This window comes from Fringilla coelebs (assembly GCF_963513975.1).
Source record: "Fringilla coelebs genome assembly, chromosome: 19".
In the NCBI taxonomy this organism is placed as follows: domain Eukaryota; kingdom Metazoa; phylum Chordata; class Aves; order Passeriformes; family Fringillidae; genus Fringilla; species Fringilla coelebs.
This window is the reverse complement of record NC_140045.1, coordinates 735483-754665: the sequence shown is the minus strand read 5'-3', so window position 1 is coordinate 754665 and position 19183 is coordinate 735483. Positions and strand designations below refer to the sequence as shown.

Sequence of the window (19183 nt, the reverse complement as noted above, 5' to 3'; positions counted from 1 at the left end):
CAAAGCCTCCCCCAGTGAACAGTCCCACCTTGGGGAGGGTGGCTGGGGTACCTGAGCTCCTCAGAGACAGTCAGCTGCACATCCTCCACAGCAGCCCTGCAGTAGGGACAGTACATCTGCGCTGGCACCAGCCACTGGCTGATGCATTTGTGGCAGAACACGTGGTTGCAGGGCAGGCAGACGGGGTCCTTCGGCTCTCCCAGGCAGATGGGACACGGCTCCAGACCATGCCTGGCATCCAGAAACAGCAATGAGCACAGCTGCTCCCATGCAGCCTCCCCAGAAGCCTTGAACAAGACGTTCAGCTGCAGCTAGACCAAGAGCTGGCTCACTGCTCAGCCCAGGGTGCAGAACCAAGCAGGGCCATTGCTCTTCCCTTGGCTTTCAGTGCCAGCAGTGTGCTGGCAATGTCCCTGCCGGCCCCTGCAGCCTGTCCCAGTGTCAGTACCTGTAGAGCCTGCTGCTGACCTCGTTCTTGCACTGGCACAGCACTGTCAGCACTGCAACGAAGGTTGGATGAGACTTCATGTCTGAATCGTGCTGGAAACACTGCAGAGGGAAAGGACAAGGCCCAGTGACTCAGCTGCAACACCTGAGATGAGAATTCCCGTGATCAGCAGAAGAGGGAAGAGCTGAAATGGCAGCTCTGCTCACCTTGGCAAGAAGCAAAGCGTATTTTCTCACCAAACCCTCAAATTCGGGCATGACGGCCTGGGTGCCCAACAGGACGTGCTCCACGAAGAGTGCCATGGCAAACACCCGGCTCCAGCAGGCCCTGGGGGGACAGCAGGCTGGCACCACAGCAGCAACAGCAGCCAGGGGCTCCCTGCTGCTCCTGCTCCCCCCACAGCACTCCTGCACTCCTCACTTGCTTTGCCCTTTGGCTTTCCAGAGGGGTTTTTGCAAGGACAGAACATTCCAGCGCTTCGCCCGGGGGGGTCAAGGGCCTGGCCTGGAGGCAGCGCTGCAGCGGGGCCAGCGGCGCTGCAGCGGGGCCAGCGGCGCTGCACACACCTTCTCACACCTCTAACCTCTGTCTCAAAACATTCTTAAAATACCAATCACAATTAGCTGCACTTTCTTCACTTCAAATAAACTAAACAAGGTCTGTGAGAAAGTGGGGTAGCACTCTGGGCTCTCTTCCAAAACACAGGACGCAGTGAAATTCCCCATCTCTCAAGTCCTTATGCACAGAGGATGAAGTGGGGAGACACTGCTGGTGAACAGGAACCTGAGGAGAGTTTTAAATAACCCCTGAACCCAGATGGAATGCACCAGATGATACTGCCAAATTTAGAGAGAGAATCTGCAGGAGAGGAGGGGAAAAAAATGTGGTTCTTGCTGCTTGGTATGCAATTGAGCCCAGCAGGAACCTGGAAAGGTTTGCAAAGCCTGAGAGAAGCAGCAGCAGAACGGCTTCAGGCTGCTCCAATGGCCCAGAGCAGGGCTGTGAGCAGGGCTGGGTACCCACCTGAGCTCCCTGAGCAGCTGGTGGCAGCGGCTGCCCCGGCGCTGGGCACCCTCCTCTTTGCACAGGAATTCAATGGGCATGTGGAGGTTCTTCACTCTCTGCAGCCAGAGCTCAGGGGAGGCTGTCTGCACCAGCTCCTCCAGCTCCTCAGCACACACCATGGCAGCCAGCACGTCCAGAACCTGCACACACACGGGGCCAGGGGTAACAACAGCTGCGTTTCAGAACTCCTTACGGGCCCTGGGCTCTCACTAAGGCTCGCTACAGCACATGCTCTGCTGAATAACGTCCTACTTGATTATCTTAACCTCTGCAATTCTCATGTTTGTGGTGTGGCTCGTTAGCATGGCCTATTAACAATGCAAAAGCAGGGCAAACTATCTTAAAAGCTGCTTGTAGCAGTAAGAACGCAGCAGATCATTCCCAGCTCTGAGGAACCCCAGCCTGTGCTTCCCCCCGTGCTGGGGCTGAAATGCAAAGGAGGCTGAAGAGCAGTGCAGGCAGAGCTGCCTGCCAGGGCTGAGGCAGTGACTCTACCATCTCAGAGCAGGGAGCTCTGCATCCTTGCTGGCTCAGGAGGCAGCCAGCGACGCGGGGGTGCACGGCCAGGATCCTGGAGAAGTTCTGCAGGCGGCTCTTGAACTGGTTGTGTGCCAGGTGGGCCCAGGGCAGGGAGGGCACCTGCTCCTTTCTCCAGGGGGACTCTGCCACCCACTCCTCAACGCAGGACAGGAACGCCACACGCAGACACTGCGGGGGTGGGACACACAAAACCAAAGGTGAGAAAGTACTTCTAGAATTCATTTTGTCCTGGAAAGCCTGGCAAAATTCTCTGAAAGATGAGAATCACTTCCCTACAAAGACAGCCTTAAATGTGTCCATTTATAGAGGCGCTGCCTCTCGGAGTGACCCCAGTGTCCAGTGTCTGCTCTGGGGTTCCCCTGCTGCTGGGCTGCCTCAGAGGGGATTCTCCCCAAGGCAGGACTGATTCAGGAGGACACATTCACAGCCATCACACTCTTCTCCCCATCCAAAGAATTTCCAGCCCCTGACCTGCAGCTCCTCCTGGGAGGACACGCCGATGGTCAAGACAATAAAGTCTGTGATGTAGCACCCAAAGAGCAGCTGCCTTTCTTCCTCAGTCAGAGCAGAGATGAATCTTCCCAGGGCAGTTTTCTGGAAGTATTCCACAAACTTCTCAGCATGGCCTGGAAAATGAGGATGCAGAGAAAAGCTGGATGTTAGGAGGAAGCTGGCTTTGACACAGCATCTATCCTAGAGACACTGACACCTCATTAATCACTGATGCATCCAGCACTCCCCTCATCCAGGACACTGAGGAGGGACTCAGGCCAGGCCTTGTCAGCCCAGCACCGTGTTGTATTTCTGGAATCTCACCTTGTCATTAACTCTTGGCTGCTCCACAGCACTTTGAATGCAAAGGCACAGAACAGGTGAGAAAGATGAATGGTGAGAAGCACAAAGAAAAGCTGCCTGCACAGAACTCTGCTGGCTCACTGGAGCACAGAGGGACTGAAGGTGACTCCAGCGACAGGAGGGGCACAGCAGTGACAAACCAGAGCTCAAAGGGCAGTGGATGGAGATGCTGAAGCCAGGCTCTCACCTTCAGTGTTTTGGATGTACTGAGCCTCCAACCACATCTCTTCCAGGTACTCCTTTATCCTCCAGCTGAAGGGCATCTCATTCCCAGCATCAGCAGATACCATCATGTTGTTCTGCACCAGGATTATCTCTGCCTGAGGGCTGGGGGGTTAAAAGGTCATTAATGCACAGGGCTTTTGTCTGGGAAGCACGGTGCAGACAACAGAGGCAGAGGCTGCAGAAAGCAACTGAGCCCTAGGAGGGAGGGGACAGAGAAGGGGAGGAGGACAGGCTGAACTGTGAGCAGTGCCCTGCTGCCCTCAGGGCAGCCAACAAACACCATCCCTCTGCTTTGGGGGGTTAGAGCCAGTGCTGGGCTGCTCCTGGTGCTGCCAGCCCAGCCCAGGCTCTGCTGCTCCCCCAGGCTCACCTGTTCTGCCCCACACTGAGAGGGACACTCAGGAATTTGGGGTCACTGAAGATGAACATCCACAGCTTTGTCACCCACTTTGCTCCTGGCCTGGCCAGCAGCTCCAGATTGCCATTCCTGTCCATGACAGCAATCAGGAGAGCCAGGAAGGGAGTGACCACCTTCTGCACTCGCTTCCACAGGGTGTGCCTTGGGGGAGAGAGATGGAGAAACCCAGAGGGAATGTGAGCAACAGCATCAGCAAAACAGGAGGTGCCTGTCCTGAGTAAGTGCTGACATTTGCATGTGACAGAATCCTAATGCTGCCTTTATGGGAAAGAACACAACCAACAGAAAACCCTGCACTCCCCTCACTCCTGGCCCACCTGTGATCCCACTGTTCCACTCAAGCACTTGTGCATCCCTCCCAGTACAGCCCCTTCAGCTCTGACTCACCCTTCCCCAGGAGAGGCTAAAATTGCCTTCAGAGAGTTTCCAGCACAGCCTGGAGACTGACACTGCAAATGTTCACACCAATTACACAAAGCTGCTCTCTCTGCTGCACAGGTGCCACTTGCAGACCCTTCCTGGGAGGTGACAAGGCAGTGCTCACCTGAAGGTACCTGCCTCCTGCAGAGCAGTGAGGTTGGAGGCCTCCCGAAGCACCCAGTTTTTTGGGTGCAGGGAATTTTCTTCTTGCTTCTTCAACAGGCTGGAGAGACGAGCCTTGGTTATCTTCAGGAAAGAGGCTACAAAACAACAGGGAATTTGTGCTTTCTCTTCTCTTTCAAATATCCCACCAAGCACAGCATTTGACAGTTGTTCCAATAATTGGCCAAGTGGGGGAAAAAACAGCCAGCACAGCCAGAGAAAAAGCCACCACTCAGACAGCAGAAAAGCCCTACACCCACCCACACACTGCAGCACACGTTCTTGGGACAGCCCCCTGCCTGCACCACAGCAAGCACCTCTGCATCCCCAGGGGCCTGACTGCTTTGGGGGTCTCCAGCTGCAGCACACACCTTTCAGCTCATCCTCTTTGGAGAAGAGGCCAAGCAGAATCTCAATCCTCCTCCTGCTGCGGCTCAGGTCCTCGTTCTGGTCCCTCAGCATGCCCACAGCACTCTGCACACAGGTCCTCAGCAGCACCGTGGTGTCCAGGATCTCACCCTGCCCAGGGAAACAAGGTCACTGCCCTGGAGGGACCCTCCTGGCCCAGCACACTCCCCTGAAAGGCTCCCAGGGCTCCCTGCCTGGCCTCCCTGTGCCCAGCTCCCCTCAGCCCAGGTGCCACTCTCAGCTCTGTGCTGTCAGGAACACGATGCAGCTTCTGTGGCCCTCTCACACTGGCCTGTGACACAGCATTTGTGCTGAGCTGAGGCTCCTGAGGGGCAAGATTCAGCAGTTTGAGGACAGAAATGGAAATAATCAATGTGAGCAGGGAAAATGTGCCCTTGCTGGGAAATGCTCTGTGTCCCTGGGGCTGGCCACGTCCAGCTGAGGCTGCCAGGGGCACAGGAGGCAGAGGGAATGTGCTGCAGCACAGCCAAGCCCTCAGCCAGCTCCAGCTCACAGCACACAGCTGGAGTGAGGCTCAGGAGCACAGCTCCCACCTCCAGGGGGAGAAAGGCAACAAAAACTTAGAGCTGATGTTTAAAAAGCAGAAGAATGAAATGACTAAGGAATTACAGAGTCCTTAGAATGGTTTATTTCTCTAGTGATGCTGATTTTGACTGAGCAATGGGGAGGAGGAACTTGTGTCTGATCAGCAACATCCATGATGCAATATTGCTGATTGCTTCCAGGTGAAGGGGGACACAAAAGGTGACACATGGATGAGAGAGCAGAGAGCCACAGTGACAGCTGAGAGGCAAACAAATGTATTCTGAACTGACCTGATGGTGCTCTGCTCCTGGCACTGGTGCTCCAGCCTCCCCCTCCTCCTGCTGTGCTTCTCCACTGGCAGGCAGGGCTGCAGCTGAGGTGTAGAATTTTCATTAGAAAGCAGCAGTGCACTCCTGCATCAGTCAATCAGAGCTTATTTCAGCAGCTGCATCCCAGAGCAGCAGAACATCTGTCAGAGACCCATCAGCACCTGCCTGAGTGGCTGAGATTCCCCTCCCAAACACAGCCACAGCTGCAGCTCGGGCTGTCAGGCCTCATGCAGCAAGGGCTGGAGGAAGTGTGACACTGAGCTAATGCCTTAAGCTCTCCCTGACTCCTGTCAGGCAGCGTGGGGAAAGGAAAGAGAGTAAGAGAAAGCTGAGGGGAAAGAAAGATCCTTGTCAGTCACTTGCATGCAGCATCTGCTGCCTCCTGTGCTGGGACAGAGCCCTCAGGCTGCTGAGCAGTGCAAATGCCACATTCTTGTCAAAAAGAAAAGGGAAAAATAACAAATTAACTCTCTTGATGACCTAAAATTGTAGTAATGAATTAAATACAAGTTGGGAGCCATGTGGTAACCCCCCAAAACCAGGTGCTGAGCAGGGAAAGTCATCAGACAGGCTGTGCCAGGCATCAGCTCCTGTAGCACCAAGTCTGGGGCCACAGCTCCCCCTCTCCCCAGCACACAGCTCACCTCTGGTGGCACCTGGATCCTGAGAGAACACCTGGCTGATGGTGAGGTTCTGCAGGGCTGTCAGGTCAGAGATCATGTCCTTGGACCTGCGGAGGTCATCGATGTGCACCGACTGCCACAGCCCTGCGGGCACAGAACAAGGAATCACTCCCAGCCTGCAGCTCCTCCTTCCAGAGCAGCTCCCCCAGAATGACTGCCAGCCCTGGGGTTACCTTCAGAGCCAGCTCTCACCTCTTGCTGAGGAGGGGAAGGCACAGTGCCCTCAGCACCTACTGCTGCTGCCTGACAGTTCCAAGGTTCTGAGGCTCTCAGAAGCCCCCAGACCCAAAGGAACCTTGCTGAACACGTCAGCACCTGCTCCAGAGCCTCTGGAGGACAGCACACCCACAGAGTTACCCGGTGGCTGCGTGCTGCTCTCCAGCTGACTGCAGAGGGGACCCGACTGTCAGCAGGCAAGGCAAGGGGCTCCCAGCCAGGACTGCCAGGTACTGATCCCCTGGGCAGCCCTGGGGGACAGGGAAGCAGCTCTGACAACCCACAGGACACACTGAGCCCAGCTTCTCAGCACGTAAAGGAACAGGGAGCGGGAGAAATGATTGCCTGGAGGGACAGGCACACCCACCTCCATGGAATCCCACGTAGGAGGTGCCTCCTTTCAGCCGGGAGAGCTTCATGATAAAGTAAACAAAGACAGAGACCTCCCCCAGGTCCACCTTGTTGATCTCATTGACAACAGTGTACCTGCAGCAAAGAGGAGATGCTGGTGGCACAGCAAAGGCACACAGAGGCCCACGGGTCTCTCCTCAGAGAGGACACGTGTCCTGTCCCAGAACACACACAGGTGACTCCCACTCCTTCCCCCCAGCTGTGGTGCTGTGCTGCCACCTCCAGCTGTGCCCTGAATAGGCCCACGACCCTCAGCCCTTCAGGACTTCTGCAGCCAGCGGCCAGAATTCACACTTCAAAGGGGATTATCTGCTCATTTCACCCAGCTTAGCTCACTCTGGTTATGGATTATCTGAAGTACAATCGGTGCATTTAGATTCATTCTGCTCCAGAATAAAGGATTGCACATCGCTGAGCGTGAGATCCCCAAACAGCATCAACAACCAAACACAGGGAGGAGTGTCCAGGCAGAACTGAATTACTTCAAACCTGACTCACTTGGCTGAGGCGATGAGCTGGGCATTCTTAGAGCCATCTTCAAAGTCTGTCTGAATAATGAGGACCTTATTTCCTGAAGTGGAATCCAGGAAATCCCTGAAGAGTGAAAAGAGATTTAACAGAAGTCACTGAGTATAAAGATCAAACATTAAAGACCACAGAGCCAGTCACTCCACATTAGCTTTAGCTGCTGCAGGAGCAGAGAGAAAACCTCCAAACCCCATCTCATGTGATGGAGCTGATGAGGTTTGTCCCTTATCAGCAGATATTTGGGCAGAGCCAGCCCAGTGCCAGCACAGCCTCCCTGTTCCATCTGTAGTGCTCTGAAGGCTCTGCCCACGCACCCTGCACACAGCTGCCAGCCCATTCCAGGGAAACCCCGGCCCAGACTCACCGGATGCCCTTCAGGAAGGAGAACTCGGTGTCAAACTGCTGCAGGAACAGGAGCTGGGGCCTCTGGGCCTTGCCCTGCACCTCCCTCTCCAGGCAGGCAGCGTCAGCACTGGTGAGCAGCCGGGAGAAGGTGGTGACCTGGGAAACAGGGGCAGGGATGTGCTTGCAGGGCTGCTAGGCTGCTGCAGAGCTGCACTGTGCTCCAGCCTGTTGCACAGCTGCACTGCACTGTCCCCCAGCCTGCTGCACAGCTGCACTGCACTGCCCAGCCTGCTGCACAGCACTACACCGTGCCCTGGCCTGCTGCACAGCTGCACTGCCCCCCAGCCTGCTGCACAGCTGCACTGCACCCCAAAATCAGCATTTATTTGCCACCACCCAGCTCTGCACACCCGGTGCTGCGGCACACGCAGCAGTGCATCGCTGCAGCCCTGGCACATGGAGCTGAGCGGGGTCAGCAGGGCCAGCAGCCCCCCAGCCGGGCCGGCAGCCCCCCAGCCGGGCCGGCAGCCCCCCCAGCCGGGCCGGCAGCCCCCCCAGCCGGGCCAGCAGCCCCCCCAGCCGGGCCAGCAGCCCCCCCAGCCGGGCCAGGACCCCCCCCCAGCCTCACCTCGGTGAAGGCGGTCTGGGGCCCGGCACCTGCCCGCACGTGGGCGCCCAGGAAGTCGGCGAAGGAGGTGTGCTGCTGCTGCCTGAAGTAGGTGTGGGCCAGGGAGGGGGCCATGAACACCCCCACGGAGCCGCAGAGGCGGATGACGGCGTCGGGGGTGGCACAGTTGAGCAGGGCCAGCCGCGCCCGCTCGGTGACGCGGGGCAGCAGCTCGGCGGGGGCGCAGGCCGGGCGCAGGCGCTGCGTGCCCTGCAGCACCAGCGAGGCGCAGGTGTCGGCGTGGTAGCCCACGAACACGTCGGCGGGGCCGTACCGCTGCTGGCCGATGAAGTGCTCCTCCGCGTTGACGGCCGTGAACTCCTGCACCCAGCGCTCCAGCTCCCGCACGGCCTCCCTCTGGGCCTCGTCCAGCACGGTGCTGATGTCCAGGTAGTGCTTCTCCAGGCGGTTGATCAGCGGGATGGGGAAGCGCTTGTACACCACCTCCTTCTCCTCGATGACGATCAGGCGGAACTTGGGGTGCACCCGGCACTTCACCCGGTGCGTGCCCAGCCCCAGATCCACGTACTTCTGCCCCGCCAGGTACACGTAGTACTGGTTGAGGGCGTCGTAGAGGCTCTCGTAGAGGTTCTGCAAGTTGAGGAGCACAACCATCTGGCCGGTTTCCATGCAGACCTTCACTCGGTTGATGTTCCTGCATATCTGGGTGTATTCTTGGTCCTTAGGAAAACTGGAGCCAAAGATGATTTCCGGCTGCTGGCGGGCGGTGAAAAAAGCCTGCTGGAGGATCTGCAGCGCAGCATAGTTCTCGGTCAACACAAGCAGGTACCTGCAGTCCCCATCCTCAGCACTGCTGTAAATGTTCTGTCGGATCAGCTCTATCCTACTGATATCGTGGGCACGTATCTCCTCTTTTCCTAGCAACTTGGTGAATATTTCCAAGGCGTTGACATCGTCTTTACCACCGAAGTTACGAAGAACCACCGCGGCGATGTCCTGAGGAGTGGGCTCGCTTTTGGAGCTCTTAGCTAAGGCAAAAAACATCTTGATGAGGCTGTAGTAGTCACGCAGGCCAAAGAACTCCCTGTCTTGGTCCCTGCAAATTTTTTCATATGCATCTGCAAAGTGATGGAAATAGTGCTCGACCTTCTGCAGAGCCCCTCGTGCCGAGTAGCAAATGCCCTTTGCACTCTCAATGAGCTCCTCTCTGCTGGGATCACCACGAGACACAAAGATGCCTCGATTCATCTTAGCAGGGTCCAAAGCCCAGTTGGAAATCCCAATGAAGCCAACCTTTTTGTGAGGAAGAGGGACGTCGTCTATGCAGCCATCCTCCAAAAGCGGATGCAAAGTCTTCAAGGGCATTTTGGGAGAGTCTTCCGCCAGCCCAATCTCGTCCAAAACCACCACTGATACATACTCCTCCAAGTTCTTCCCTTCCTGGAATCGAGCACAGTGCTTGAAAGTGCCTATGATTCCCTCTGGAGTGGAGAGAGGACTGCACTGAAAAGACACGAGATGGATCTGCTTCAGGTCCTTGAACAGGTCAGAATGAGCTGCTTGGCCCTGCATAGCATCGGCCACGATGGTTTTTGCCAGGGATTTGGAGCTCCCAGGCTTCCCCACCAGAAAAAGGGGGATTTTCAGCTCAATACAGATGACCATCATGAAGACATTTTCCTTCAAGGCCAGGTTCCTTGCTATGGTATCCCGGAGTGGCACCCCACTCAGGAATAAGTCCTGCATCAGGGTGATTTCTTCCAAAATCTTTTTCTGGGTATCATAAGGCTTTGGGAGGACCTGGCTGATGGCAGTCCTGTACGGTTCCTTCTTTTCCAGGGACGCGTGGTAGCAGACCCCAACGGCCAGCACCAAGGACCAGATGACGCCGTTTCTGTCACCGCTGCCCTTGGGGGCTTTCCTCTCAGCCAGGTACTTCTCCAGCTCCCTCAGCAGCAGGGGGCTGTGCCTGTAAAACCACTTGAACACCTCCATGCAGCGCTCCACGTCCCGCAGGCTGACGAAGCTGCACTCGTCGTCCCTCCGCCTCATGTACCGCTGGGAGGCGAAGAGCACCTCCGTGACCGTCCTCACCTCCTCCTCGGCCAGGGGCAGCTGCTCCGCCACGCGCTGCACGATCTGCTGGATGTACATCTTCTCAGTGCAGTTGTTGAGCTGCCCGAAGTCCCACACCAGCGGGATCATGCTGGGCGGGAGCGCGTGCACCCGGTAGACGAGCTGCCGCAGCGGGATGGAGCCCAGCTTCTCCCGGGTGTCGTCGGCCTTCACCCGGTAGCCCAGCCCGGCCAGCTCCAGGCGCTGGATCATCCTGTCCGTGTGCTTCCGGTAGGGATTGCAGGCCGCGATGATCCGCAGGCCAGAGCCGGAGGCCAGAGGCTGCCCCTGCACCGTGCGGTCGCACAGAACCTCCTTGATGCTGCTCACGGCCTCCGTCGTGTTGGCTTCGTCGAAAAAGAGGACGGTGTCCAAGCCGTGCTGCTCCTTGTTGGATATGGCCAGGGCTTCTGCCTCTCTGATCCTGGCGTAGATCATCTCCGCCGTGGTGCCTCCGTGAACCTTGACGAGCTTCATGTTCTCCACCTCGACAAAGCTTCTGCGCAACTGGCACAGGAACTTCACCAGCCTGGTTTTCCCACAGCCCGTTTCTCCCATGATGACCACCGGGATGTTGCAGCGGAACCGCATCTCGATGGCCAGGATTTTCAGCACGTTGTCTGTGGTGAGCTCGTAGGTCTCGTCGGGGTCGAACACCCAGGGCAGCCCCAGCACCATGCAGAGCCTCTCGAGCTTCTCGCTGCGGGGCAGCTGATCGAAGGGCACGTTGAAGGGAACCCCCTGCATTAACAAGCCCTGGTAGAGCTGGAGAGTCATGATGTCCTTCTTGATGACGTTCCCGTTCAGAGGATTGATGGCATCGATGCGATTCCTGTTCTGCTGGAAGTGGAAACCAATGAACGTCATGGACACGCGATCCTCATTGAAAAACAGGTAGGGATGAGGCTCTGACTCCCACTTCTTCCTGATGCGGAAAGGAAGCAGATCTTCCTCCGGAACGTTCTCCAGGTGGGAGGATTGTCTTCCTGAACTCTGGTCGGAAATGCTCAGGGAGGGCGTCGCAAAGTCCCGCGCCATTAAAATCATGAAGCCAACCACAAAGTTCTTGAAACCATTCAAAGTGTCCCCGACAAAGTCGGGGTTGCAGAAGACAGAGGCTTCGCAGTCTCTCAGCTGAACGTTGAGGAACCAGGTGAAGTTGCGGAGCTCTGCCCAGGAGGGATCCACCACGCCGCAGTGCAGGAGGAAGAGCTGCAGACACTCTGCAGGGCTGCCTTCCACCGAGAGCGCCTCGTACCAGAACCTGTCCAGGTCACAGCCCTGGTCAAACCTTCTCAGGTACTGGAAGGGTCTCTGGAAAGCCTCGCTGCAAAATTCCTCCTTGTCCATTCCCACATCCACGGAACGGTTCCCAAGTGCCTCCATTTCTAGCACTTCTTTGGGAGACTTGCACATTATTTTAGGGAACACATCCAAGAAGTGATACTTCTGGTTCACTGACATCTGGAAAAAAGAAAAAGAAAAGAAAAGGTCATCACAGAGCCGTAGCCTCACTCTTCATCAGCTTAGTTAATCTGTCCTTAACAGTGTCCTTGTCTAAAACCACAGACCTGAGGAACAGGACCCAGCCTTTTCCCTGTGCATCCCTTCTTCCACTTAAAGTGCACCAAGGAACCCTCTTCCCTCCTACATTTTCCTTCCAGGAACATGAGCCTGGCATCACCTCCAGCCCCTTCTCATGGCTACTTTAAAGAAAACTAAACCAAAGAAACTGCTGATATTTATTCCAGTCGCTTCTACATTCTGTTCTTACAGATGCATATAGATATTCCTCTGCTTTCAAACATGCAAATTAACATGAGGGAGATTAGATTTTGCATTTTTAAGTTTCCTATAAATGTGGGGGCAGTGAGGCTTGGACTAACATGCCTTCAGAAATCATCAACCCAAGGAAACCAGACAGGCCTAATTTGCTGTCTGGCGTTAGTGACACTTTGTACAACACCAGGGACATCAGTTTGTTATGGGATGCAGCACACCCCCAATGAAACAGTGAACTCCTGTGCTGTGTTTACAGTTGCAGTCTCAACAGCTCACCACAGCTATGTACCAACATGTGCAAACTGAGAAATTCCCAAAAAAGGAGCATTGCTGGTACGTACAGGTCTGGCTGCTGTCTTTGGCACTGGGGACACCTCCAGGATTTCAATGATGTACAGATGACACTTCTGCCTTAGCCACATATTGCCATTATTATCTGTCAGGTACTGCAAAACCAAGAGCTTGAAGAGAAACTCTGGAATTCCACGCTGCACCTATCACAAGGAGAGATAGCAAGGCATTTGCTCTTTATTTGCCCATCACAACTTCACAGAATCACAGAACCACAGTTGAGGGTGGGGAGGCTCTCTGCTCAAAGCAGGCCCAGCTAGAACAGGCTGCCCAGGGCCACAGTCAGTCAGGTTTTAATGTCTCCAAGGCAGAGACTCTACAGCTTCTCTGGGCAACTGCTCCAGAGTTCAATCACCTTGATGGTATTTGTGTTACTTACACAATAATGAGAGAACACACGCTAGGGAAACGGCTGGTTGAGAAACAAGAGCTTTAAAGAAAGTCCCTGAAAGGGTCCACACAGGACTTGTAGGATAAGGCAGCTGTGAGAGGTGGGGATGTACTCACTGAGGAGGTGATATCAAAATGGAATATCATGGGCTTTGTCTGGTGCTCTCTCTTCAGAAAAGGCAGGAGAGATTTTAGCACTTTATCTTCATCCACTTCTGGTTCAATCAGCCTGATGGTTTTCAGAAGTTCTGTGCAGTCAGGCTGCTCTTCTTGCAGTCTCTCATGCAGCCTCTTCACATACAGAGATTTCCCTGTTATTAAAAACACCACAAGAATTAAAGCCATCAATATCAGATATATCACATTAAGACCATAATAGACAGAAGGAAATAAAATGCTTAAGTACCCCATGCCCTAAAATCTCTGGAGCTTCCTAAAAGGCATTCCAGAAGAAAGTCTAAATCTGGTTTGAGCAGCTGGAGCCTGAAGTCCAGCACATTGCTCCTGTTATCCATAAGGTTTGTTTTCCTTCCACTGCCTGAGAGAAGCTTTACTCTTTATTAGGACTTGAATCTATTTTGTGCTTGTTTCTAAGTCAAACCAGGGCACAAGGTGACTTTGAGCTTTTACCTCCCTGCACTGACCAGTCTGAACTGCTCTTTTTGACGGAGATACTTAAATCCTGGACAGAAAACCTGGCAAGGTGAACCCCACCCTGGTTTTGAGCTCCCAGCAGAGCCCACTCTGCACGTGCCACCTTACCCATGCCAGCTCTTTTGGAGGACACAATCCCAACGCACATGTGCTCCTTGAACACGGCCGCAGCCGAGTCGGAGGGCCGGGGCACGCGGAAGTGGCGCTGCAGGTACTGCTGGATCTCTGCCCGTGACCTCTGGGGAATCATGGGCACCGTGTAGTGGCTGAAGGCAGAGGGCAGGTAGCTGCTCTCCCCCTCGCAGTTGTACAGGATGACGAGCCTGTAGGAGCTGTTGTAGCACTGCAGGTGCTGGAACAGCGCCTCCGCCCTCTTGCTGACGTCGTAGCTCAGCTCATCCGCGTAGAGCATGGTGTAGATCCTGCTCCCCCCCCGGCAGGGAATGAGGCACCTGCGCAGGAACAGCCCCACCTGCTCTGCGCTGGTCTGGGGCGTGCACAGCAGCACCTCGTCGAAGGTGGGAAGGGGCTGCTCGGGGCTGTGCATGTAAATGGCCAGGGCAGAGCTGAGCACCTCGGAGCGAGGGCAGCTGATCAGGTTGGGCTGGCCCACGCAGAGCAGGTCCTGAGGGAAGGCTCTGGTGACACGTTCTCTGCCACTGCCGGCCAGGTCCCTCAGCCACACGCCCAGCGTGTCCATGTCCAGGCAGTTGGGGAGGAAGGAGCCCATGTTGCTCATGTAGCACTCCCAGATGTGCTCCAGCCGGGCGCTCAGGTCCTTCTCCCCATCCAGCAGCACTTGGAAGTCAGAAACGGCCTGGCCTGAGCTGGGGGGGCCCTGGCTCCCGAGGGCTGAGAGGACATCCTGCTCAGTGCAGTGGGGGTTGAGGAAGGAGAGCATCATGAGGGCAGCCTGGCTGGGGCTGCCCCGGCCCAGCTCCGAGCACAGGTACACCAGCTGCTCCGCGCTGTAGTAGTTCAGGTAGAAATGCTCACATCGCTTAGCATTCATGAAGCTTTTCCAGCTCTCCAGGAAGCTCTCCATGGTCTTGCAGAGGGCTGGGAGCACAGCTGCCATATCCCCTTGCCCTTCCAGCACTGGGATGGGGCCCAGGGAGAAGTCTATAAAAACACAGGATTCTTTGTGGGGTGAACAATACACCTGGGCAAGCCAGGAGCGGAAAAGCATGTTCCCAGCTGAGTACAGGTCTATAAAGGCCTGGGCAAGTCTCTGGACATTGGAAAAGACCTGTGTGAGGACAGAGGAGAGAGAAACAAGCTGATTTACAAGTTTCAGCCACGAAATCACTGGAAAGACATTCAACGAAGAGCAAGTCTTTGGCCCCAAAGTGTGTCACGCCTTCATAGACTGTGACTTTTTAACAGCAGCATCCCCAGGAAACCAGGAAGGAACTCCCAGCCATCCTGCTACAAAATTACAGTGATGGTGCCAGCCAGGACACTCCCCAGTGCAGCCAGAGGATAAGGCCAGGAGTTCACTGCTCTGTCTCCAACTTAGTTCCACTGCAGCAAGGAACCAACAGCAGGAACACCCCCGTGCCTGTGACTGCCACCCCCAGCAACTCCGCTGTCAACCACGGCCCTAAAAGCTCATACTGCAGGGAAAACCCAGCCCTGGCCCCAACACCAGTAACCCCTGGGTCTGGAATCTGACCTCAGAGAACCTCTCCACCTCCAGGCCCTGCTCTCCCTTGGCCGACATGAGCATCAGTTTGTTCTGCAGCTCGCGCAGCTCTGCCAGCGAGTACTTCCAGGCGGCCTCGGTGTCCCCCGAGCGCGCCGGGAGGGTGAAGCGCAGGACGCTGTCCAAGGAGACCTGCCAGGAGCAGGAGCTGTCAGCGTGCCTGGGGCTGAGCTCTGGGAGCAGCCCCCAGGCAGGAGGGGCAGCGGGAGCTGGGGGAGCTCAGCCTCACCTTCTGGCCATCAGCTGGTGCCCTCAGCACGTAGACCCCTCTGCTGTTGATGGCAGCTGCCAGGGACAGCGAGGACAGCTCCACGGAGCCATGGCTCTCCTTCACTGTCTTCAGCCACTCCAGGTGCTGAGCCGAGGCACGCTGTGGGCAGAGGAGACACAGCACTGCCCCACTGCTCTGAAATCTGATCTCTGCTTACACCTGACCAGGACAAACAGCTTGGGCTGGCACAAGAGTTTTGTGATGGAGAAGGAAGAAAGGAATCAGTACTGGTTTCAGCCTGCTCTTTGTGCACAGCTCTTCCTTACCCACTCCATGGGAGGCTGAACAGAACCCACAGTGCTCCAACAGCCCTTGCCACAGGGGCAGGCCCTGCTGCAATGGGGTAAGGGGTCCCAGGCATTTGCCTCCCCTCCACATCACCATCAAGCTTGGACGAGCCAAGCCACACCACATCACACTGGAAAGCCTCACGGTGCCCTGGAGCTACAGCTGCTGCAGGGAGTTTTTGTGCTGCAGGAACACCAGCTGTTTTTCCTCCAAGAACAAGAGCAGCAGGTGCCATTTGGCCAGGGCAGCCCAACTTCCAGCCCCTCCTGGAAGGCAGAGAGGCAGGAGGGTGCCGAGGCCCCGCTCCAGCAGAACTCACCAGTTTCTCAGGGAGGGTCTCGTCGCTGTCCAGGGCTCGCCACAGCTTCTGCAAGCAGCGCATGAAGTCCTCGAAGCCCGAGTCGTGGCGCAGCTCGTAGAGCAGGGAGGAGTAGCCGTGCACAGTGCCGTGGAAACAGGCCACCCGGTCCACGTCCATGTCGTTCTCCCCCGCCGAGATGGAGGCCAGGTCGACAAACACCTTCAGCTCGTTTATGTCTGAAAGGAGGCAGCACGGGGGTGAGCAAGGTGTGGGGCGGCCCGGGCACCAGCCCTCATCACCAGCCTCTGCAGGAAATGCAGGGAGGATGCTCTGAACAGCAGCTCCTGGTAACTGCCCCCTCCCCATCAGCTCTCCCAGGCCATCCATCCACCCATGGACCCCCACAGGCCCCCGATGCCCAGCCAGGACGGGAGCAGTGCCTGGGGGTGTGCTCAGGTGAAGGTGGCTGTGCAGGTCAGATGGCTCAGCTGGCAGACACTCAGCTCCATCCCCTGAAACAACAGGTCTGAACTGAGCAGCAGCAGCTGCTGAAGCCCTCCAAAGGCCCAGCCCAGCTCCCTGTGTGCTGCACCAGTGCATGGGCACCTTCAAAGGGTCCTCATAGCACGTTCCCCACCAGAGCCCATCAGAGATGTAACTCTCCACGCCAGAAGCTGCCAAGGCACAGAGCAGATGGCTCAGGGATTCAGGGCTCCTTCTGCCCCCTCACGAGCTGCCATCCCTTCTAGCACTCTCTGATTCCTGGATGAGCAGCACACACCTTTCAGTGCCTCTCTGACCCAGCAGACAAACTCCCTCTGCTGGGCCAGCTCCTTCAGACAGCCACGGCGGGGCACAGTGATCCCCTGCAGCAGCTTCTTGGCTTGCACGAGCTCAGGGCTGATGGAATCCAGCTTCTGGGTCTTGTAGGAGTCAAGCTTTTCTGTCTGGAAAGCAAGTGGTGCAAACACACACTGAGTCTGGAACTGGGAAATGTCACTGGTTCTGCAGCAGGGAAACAAAAGCCCTCCACAAAGCCACACCCCAACAGAGCAGCATCATCATCTCCCTTTAAGGAGTGACTACACGAAAGCACTTGGAACATTTGATTTTTACCTCAAATAAGCATTTTGCTTCAAGGAATGGCTCTTGACAAACTGAGGTAGACTTGTGGGAAGGTTCAAATTCAGCCAACACCCTGACAGTACAAAGCCAAGGTCAGGGATACTTACTATATGCAACAAGTTTTCCAGGATACTGAAGTCACCAGAGAGGCCTAAACTCTCTTTGACTTGGGCAATGATCTTGGCAGCATCAAAGGTTAAATGCATTTCATGGTACTGCTGGATCTGCTGGACTCGCTGGTCAACCCAGCCTCTGTCCTCTGCAGGCTGAAGGCCACAGATGGTGTTCAGCTCCACCCTGAGATCTTCAGGATGATTTGTGAACTCCTGGAAAATTCTATCCACTGCAGAAAGCGTGAGGCTTCCTGATCTGAGATCATCATACAGCATTGCATAGCTGTCAAAGCAAGGGCGGATCATGCTGTTCAAAGCCTCATCAAGGTCCAGCTCAGGAGTAATCTCCTCCTCATCCTCCTCCTCCTCCTCATCCTCCTCTGGACTGTCACACACATACTCCTCTCCTGCCTTCTGTGCTGCTTCCTCCCAGAACTGCTGGAAGATCAGGCTGTCCTTAAAAGAGTGCATTTTGTGGACAAAGTCTTTCAGCTCTGGCCCCAGGCTGTAGAAGGCCTCCAGGGGCCTCCTTCCCATCACCACAACTTGATTCAGTCTCTTTAAGCGAAGATCTTTTGAGTGTTGAAATGCCACTTCACCGACATTCACTGTAAAGCAGAGACAGGTCAGAGGGAGGTCAGCTGGTGCAGGCTGGTTCCAGCTCACCTCATGCCATCCCCCAAGCCACAAACTGCTACCAGGCAGGTGGACCCCTCCAAGTGTCATTTGATGCACAAGCACTCACTTGATCCCCTCAGTGCTCTGATTTTACTTCCCCCACCCCTCCTCACCCTCACTTTGGGGCTCAGAATCAAACCCGCTCCCAAAGCCAAGAGATTTCCAGGGAAAATTATATTTTCTGGAGTTGCCACTTTCAGTCTGCTCCCCCACAACTCTACCTCTCACAGACTTCTGCACCTTCCTGCACATGCTCAGGAAGGTTCCTACTGCTTTTTCCTCTCTTCTGAGCTGTGTGACTTCTTCGTGCCTCAGTGCCAGCAGTTCTTTCAGGCTTCTCTGGAGCAGCTCCTTTTCCTCACTCGATCGTTGTTGGTGCTCTGAAAGACAACTCACCTGTAGTCAGAAAGCAGACACTTCCCAAGCCCTGCATCCCAACTCAGGTTGGGAACTGCAGAGCCACAAACCCTGCAGTGACAACACAAACTGGAGCTGGGAGATCCCTGCCCAGGCCAAGGGACAGCACTCCAAACAGCTGCAGCCCCTCCTGCGTATTTCCAACCCCTGCAGCCCCTCCTGAGCATCCCCAACCCCCTGCAGCCCCTCCTGAGCATCCCCAAACCCTCCTGAGCATCCCCAAACCCTGCAGCCCCTCCTGAGCATCCCCAAATCCTCCTGAGCATCCCCAAACCCTGCAGCCCCTCCCGAGCAGGCCAGCATCACGGCAGTGATGCTCTCAGCCAACCATGCCCCTTTGAACCCATCTCCTACTTGTCTCCCAGATGCAGAGGAACTGCTCCTGGTGCTGGAAAACCTCCTCCAGGTGTTTCACGAGGATGCAGCCGCTGTGGATGTCGTCGGTGACGCTCGTAAGCACAGAGTCTGCTATGGCCATGACATCCTTCGCTTCATCTGTGAGCTTGTCCAGGAGGTTTTTGTTTGTTCCTGCTCCAGGCACAAAGCACGTCACGTTTCCCAAACAACAGGCACAATCAGGAACTTGTCCATGCCATGGCACAGAGTCCTTCCATTTCCTACTGAACCCCCACCCAAGGGCCTGTGGACTCACACCACCCTCCAACCCCTCATGTATTTCTGAACAAAGCCAGGATCTCAGGACAGCAATGGGGAAACCTGCCATGGAGAGCCCAGACCCAAACCCTGTGGGGCAAACAAAAGCCAT

At 55.8% G+C, this 19183-nt stretch overlaps 1 protein-coding gene across 1 annotated transcript in view; it reads right to left on the bottom strand.

Annotated features, from left to right (window-relative positions):
• The window catches only part of RNF213 (ring finger protein 213), a gene marked incomplete at its 5' end in the record, with an annotated part of 42400 nt that overhangs the window by 13009 nt on the left and 10208 nt on the right, over window positions 1–19183 (bottom strand). Inside the window, 26 exons of the mRNA XM_084218800.1 lie at window positions 52–231; window positions 449–549; window positions 655–775; window positions 1472–1653; window positions 2009–2221; window positions 2525–2679; window positions 3096–3235; window positions 3504–3692; window positions 4096–4231; window positions 4505–4652; window positions 5378–5460; window positions 6061–6183; window positions 6683–6801; window positions 7225–7320; window positions 7619–7755; window positions 8228–11806; window positions 12466–12618; window positions 12983–13176; window positions 13628–14768; window positions 15195–15356; window positions 15454–15594; window positions 16103–16320; window positions 16866–17031; window positions 17317–17930; window positions 18222–18380; window positions 18772–18945. Coding sequence (XP_084074926.1) covers window positions 52–231; window positions 449–549; window positions 655–775; window positions 1472–1653; window positions 2009–2221; window positions 2525–2679; window positions 3096–3235; window positions 3504–3692; window positions 4096–4231; window positions 4505–4652; window positions 5378–5460; window positions 6061–6183; window positions 6683–6801; window positions 7225–7320; window positions 7619–7755; window positions 8228–11806; window positions 12466–12618; window positions 12983–13176; window positions 13628–14768; window positions 15195–15356; window positions 15454–15594; window positions 16103–16320; window positions 16866–17031; window positions 17317–17930; window positions 18222–18380; window positions 18772–18945 — 8824 coding nt within the window. The remainder of the gene's footprint in view (window positions 1–51; window positions 232–448; window positions 550–654; window positions 776–1471; window positions 1654–2008; window positions 2222–2524; window positions 2680–3095; window positions 3236–3503; window positions 3693–4095; window positions 4232–4504; window positions 4653–5377; window positions 5461–6060; window positions 6184–6682; window positions 6802–7224; window positions 7321–7618; window positions 7756–8227; window positions 11807–12465; window positions 12619–12982; window positions 13177–13627; window positions 14769–15194; window positions 15357–15453; window positions 15595–16102; window positions 16321–16865; window positions 17032–17316; window positions 17931–18221; window positions 18381–18771; window positions 18946–19183) is intronic.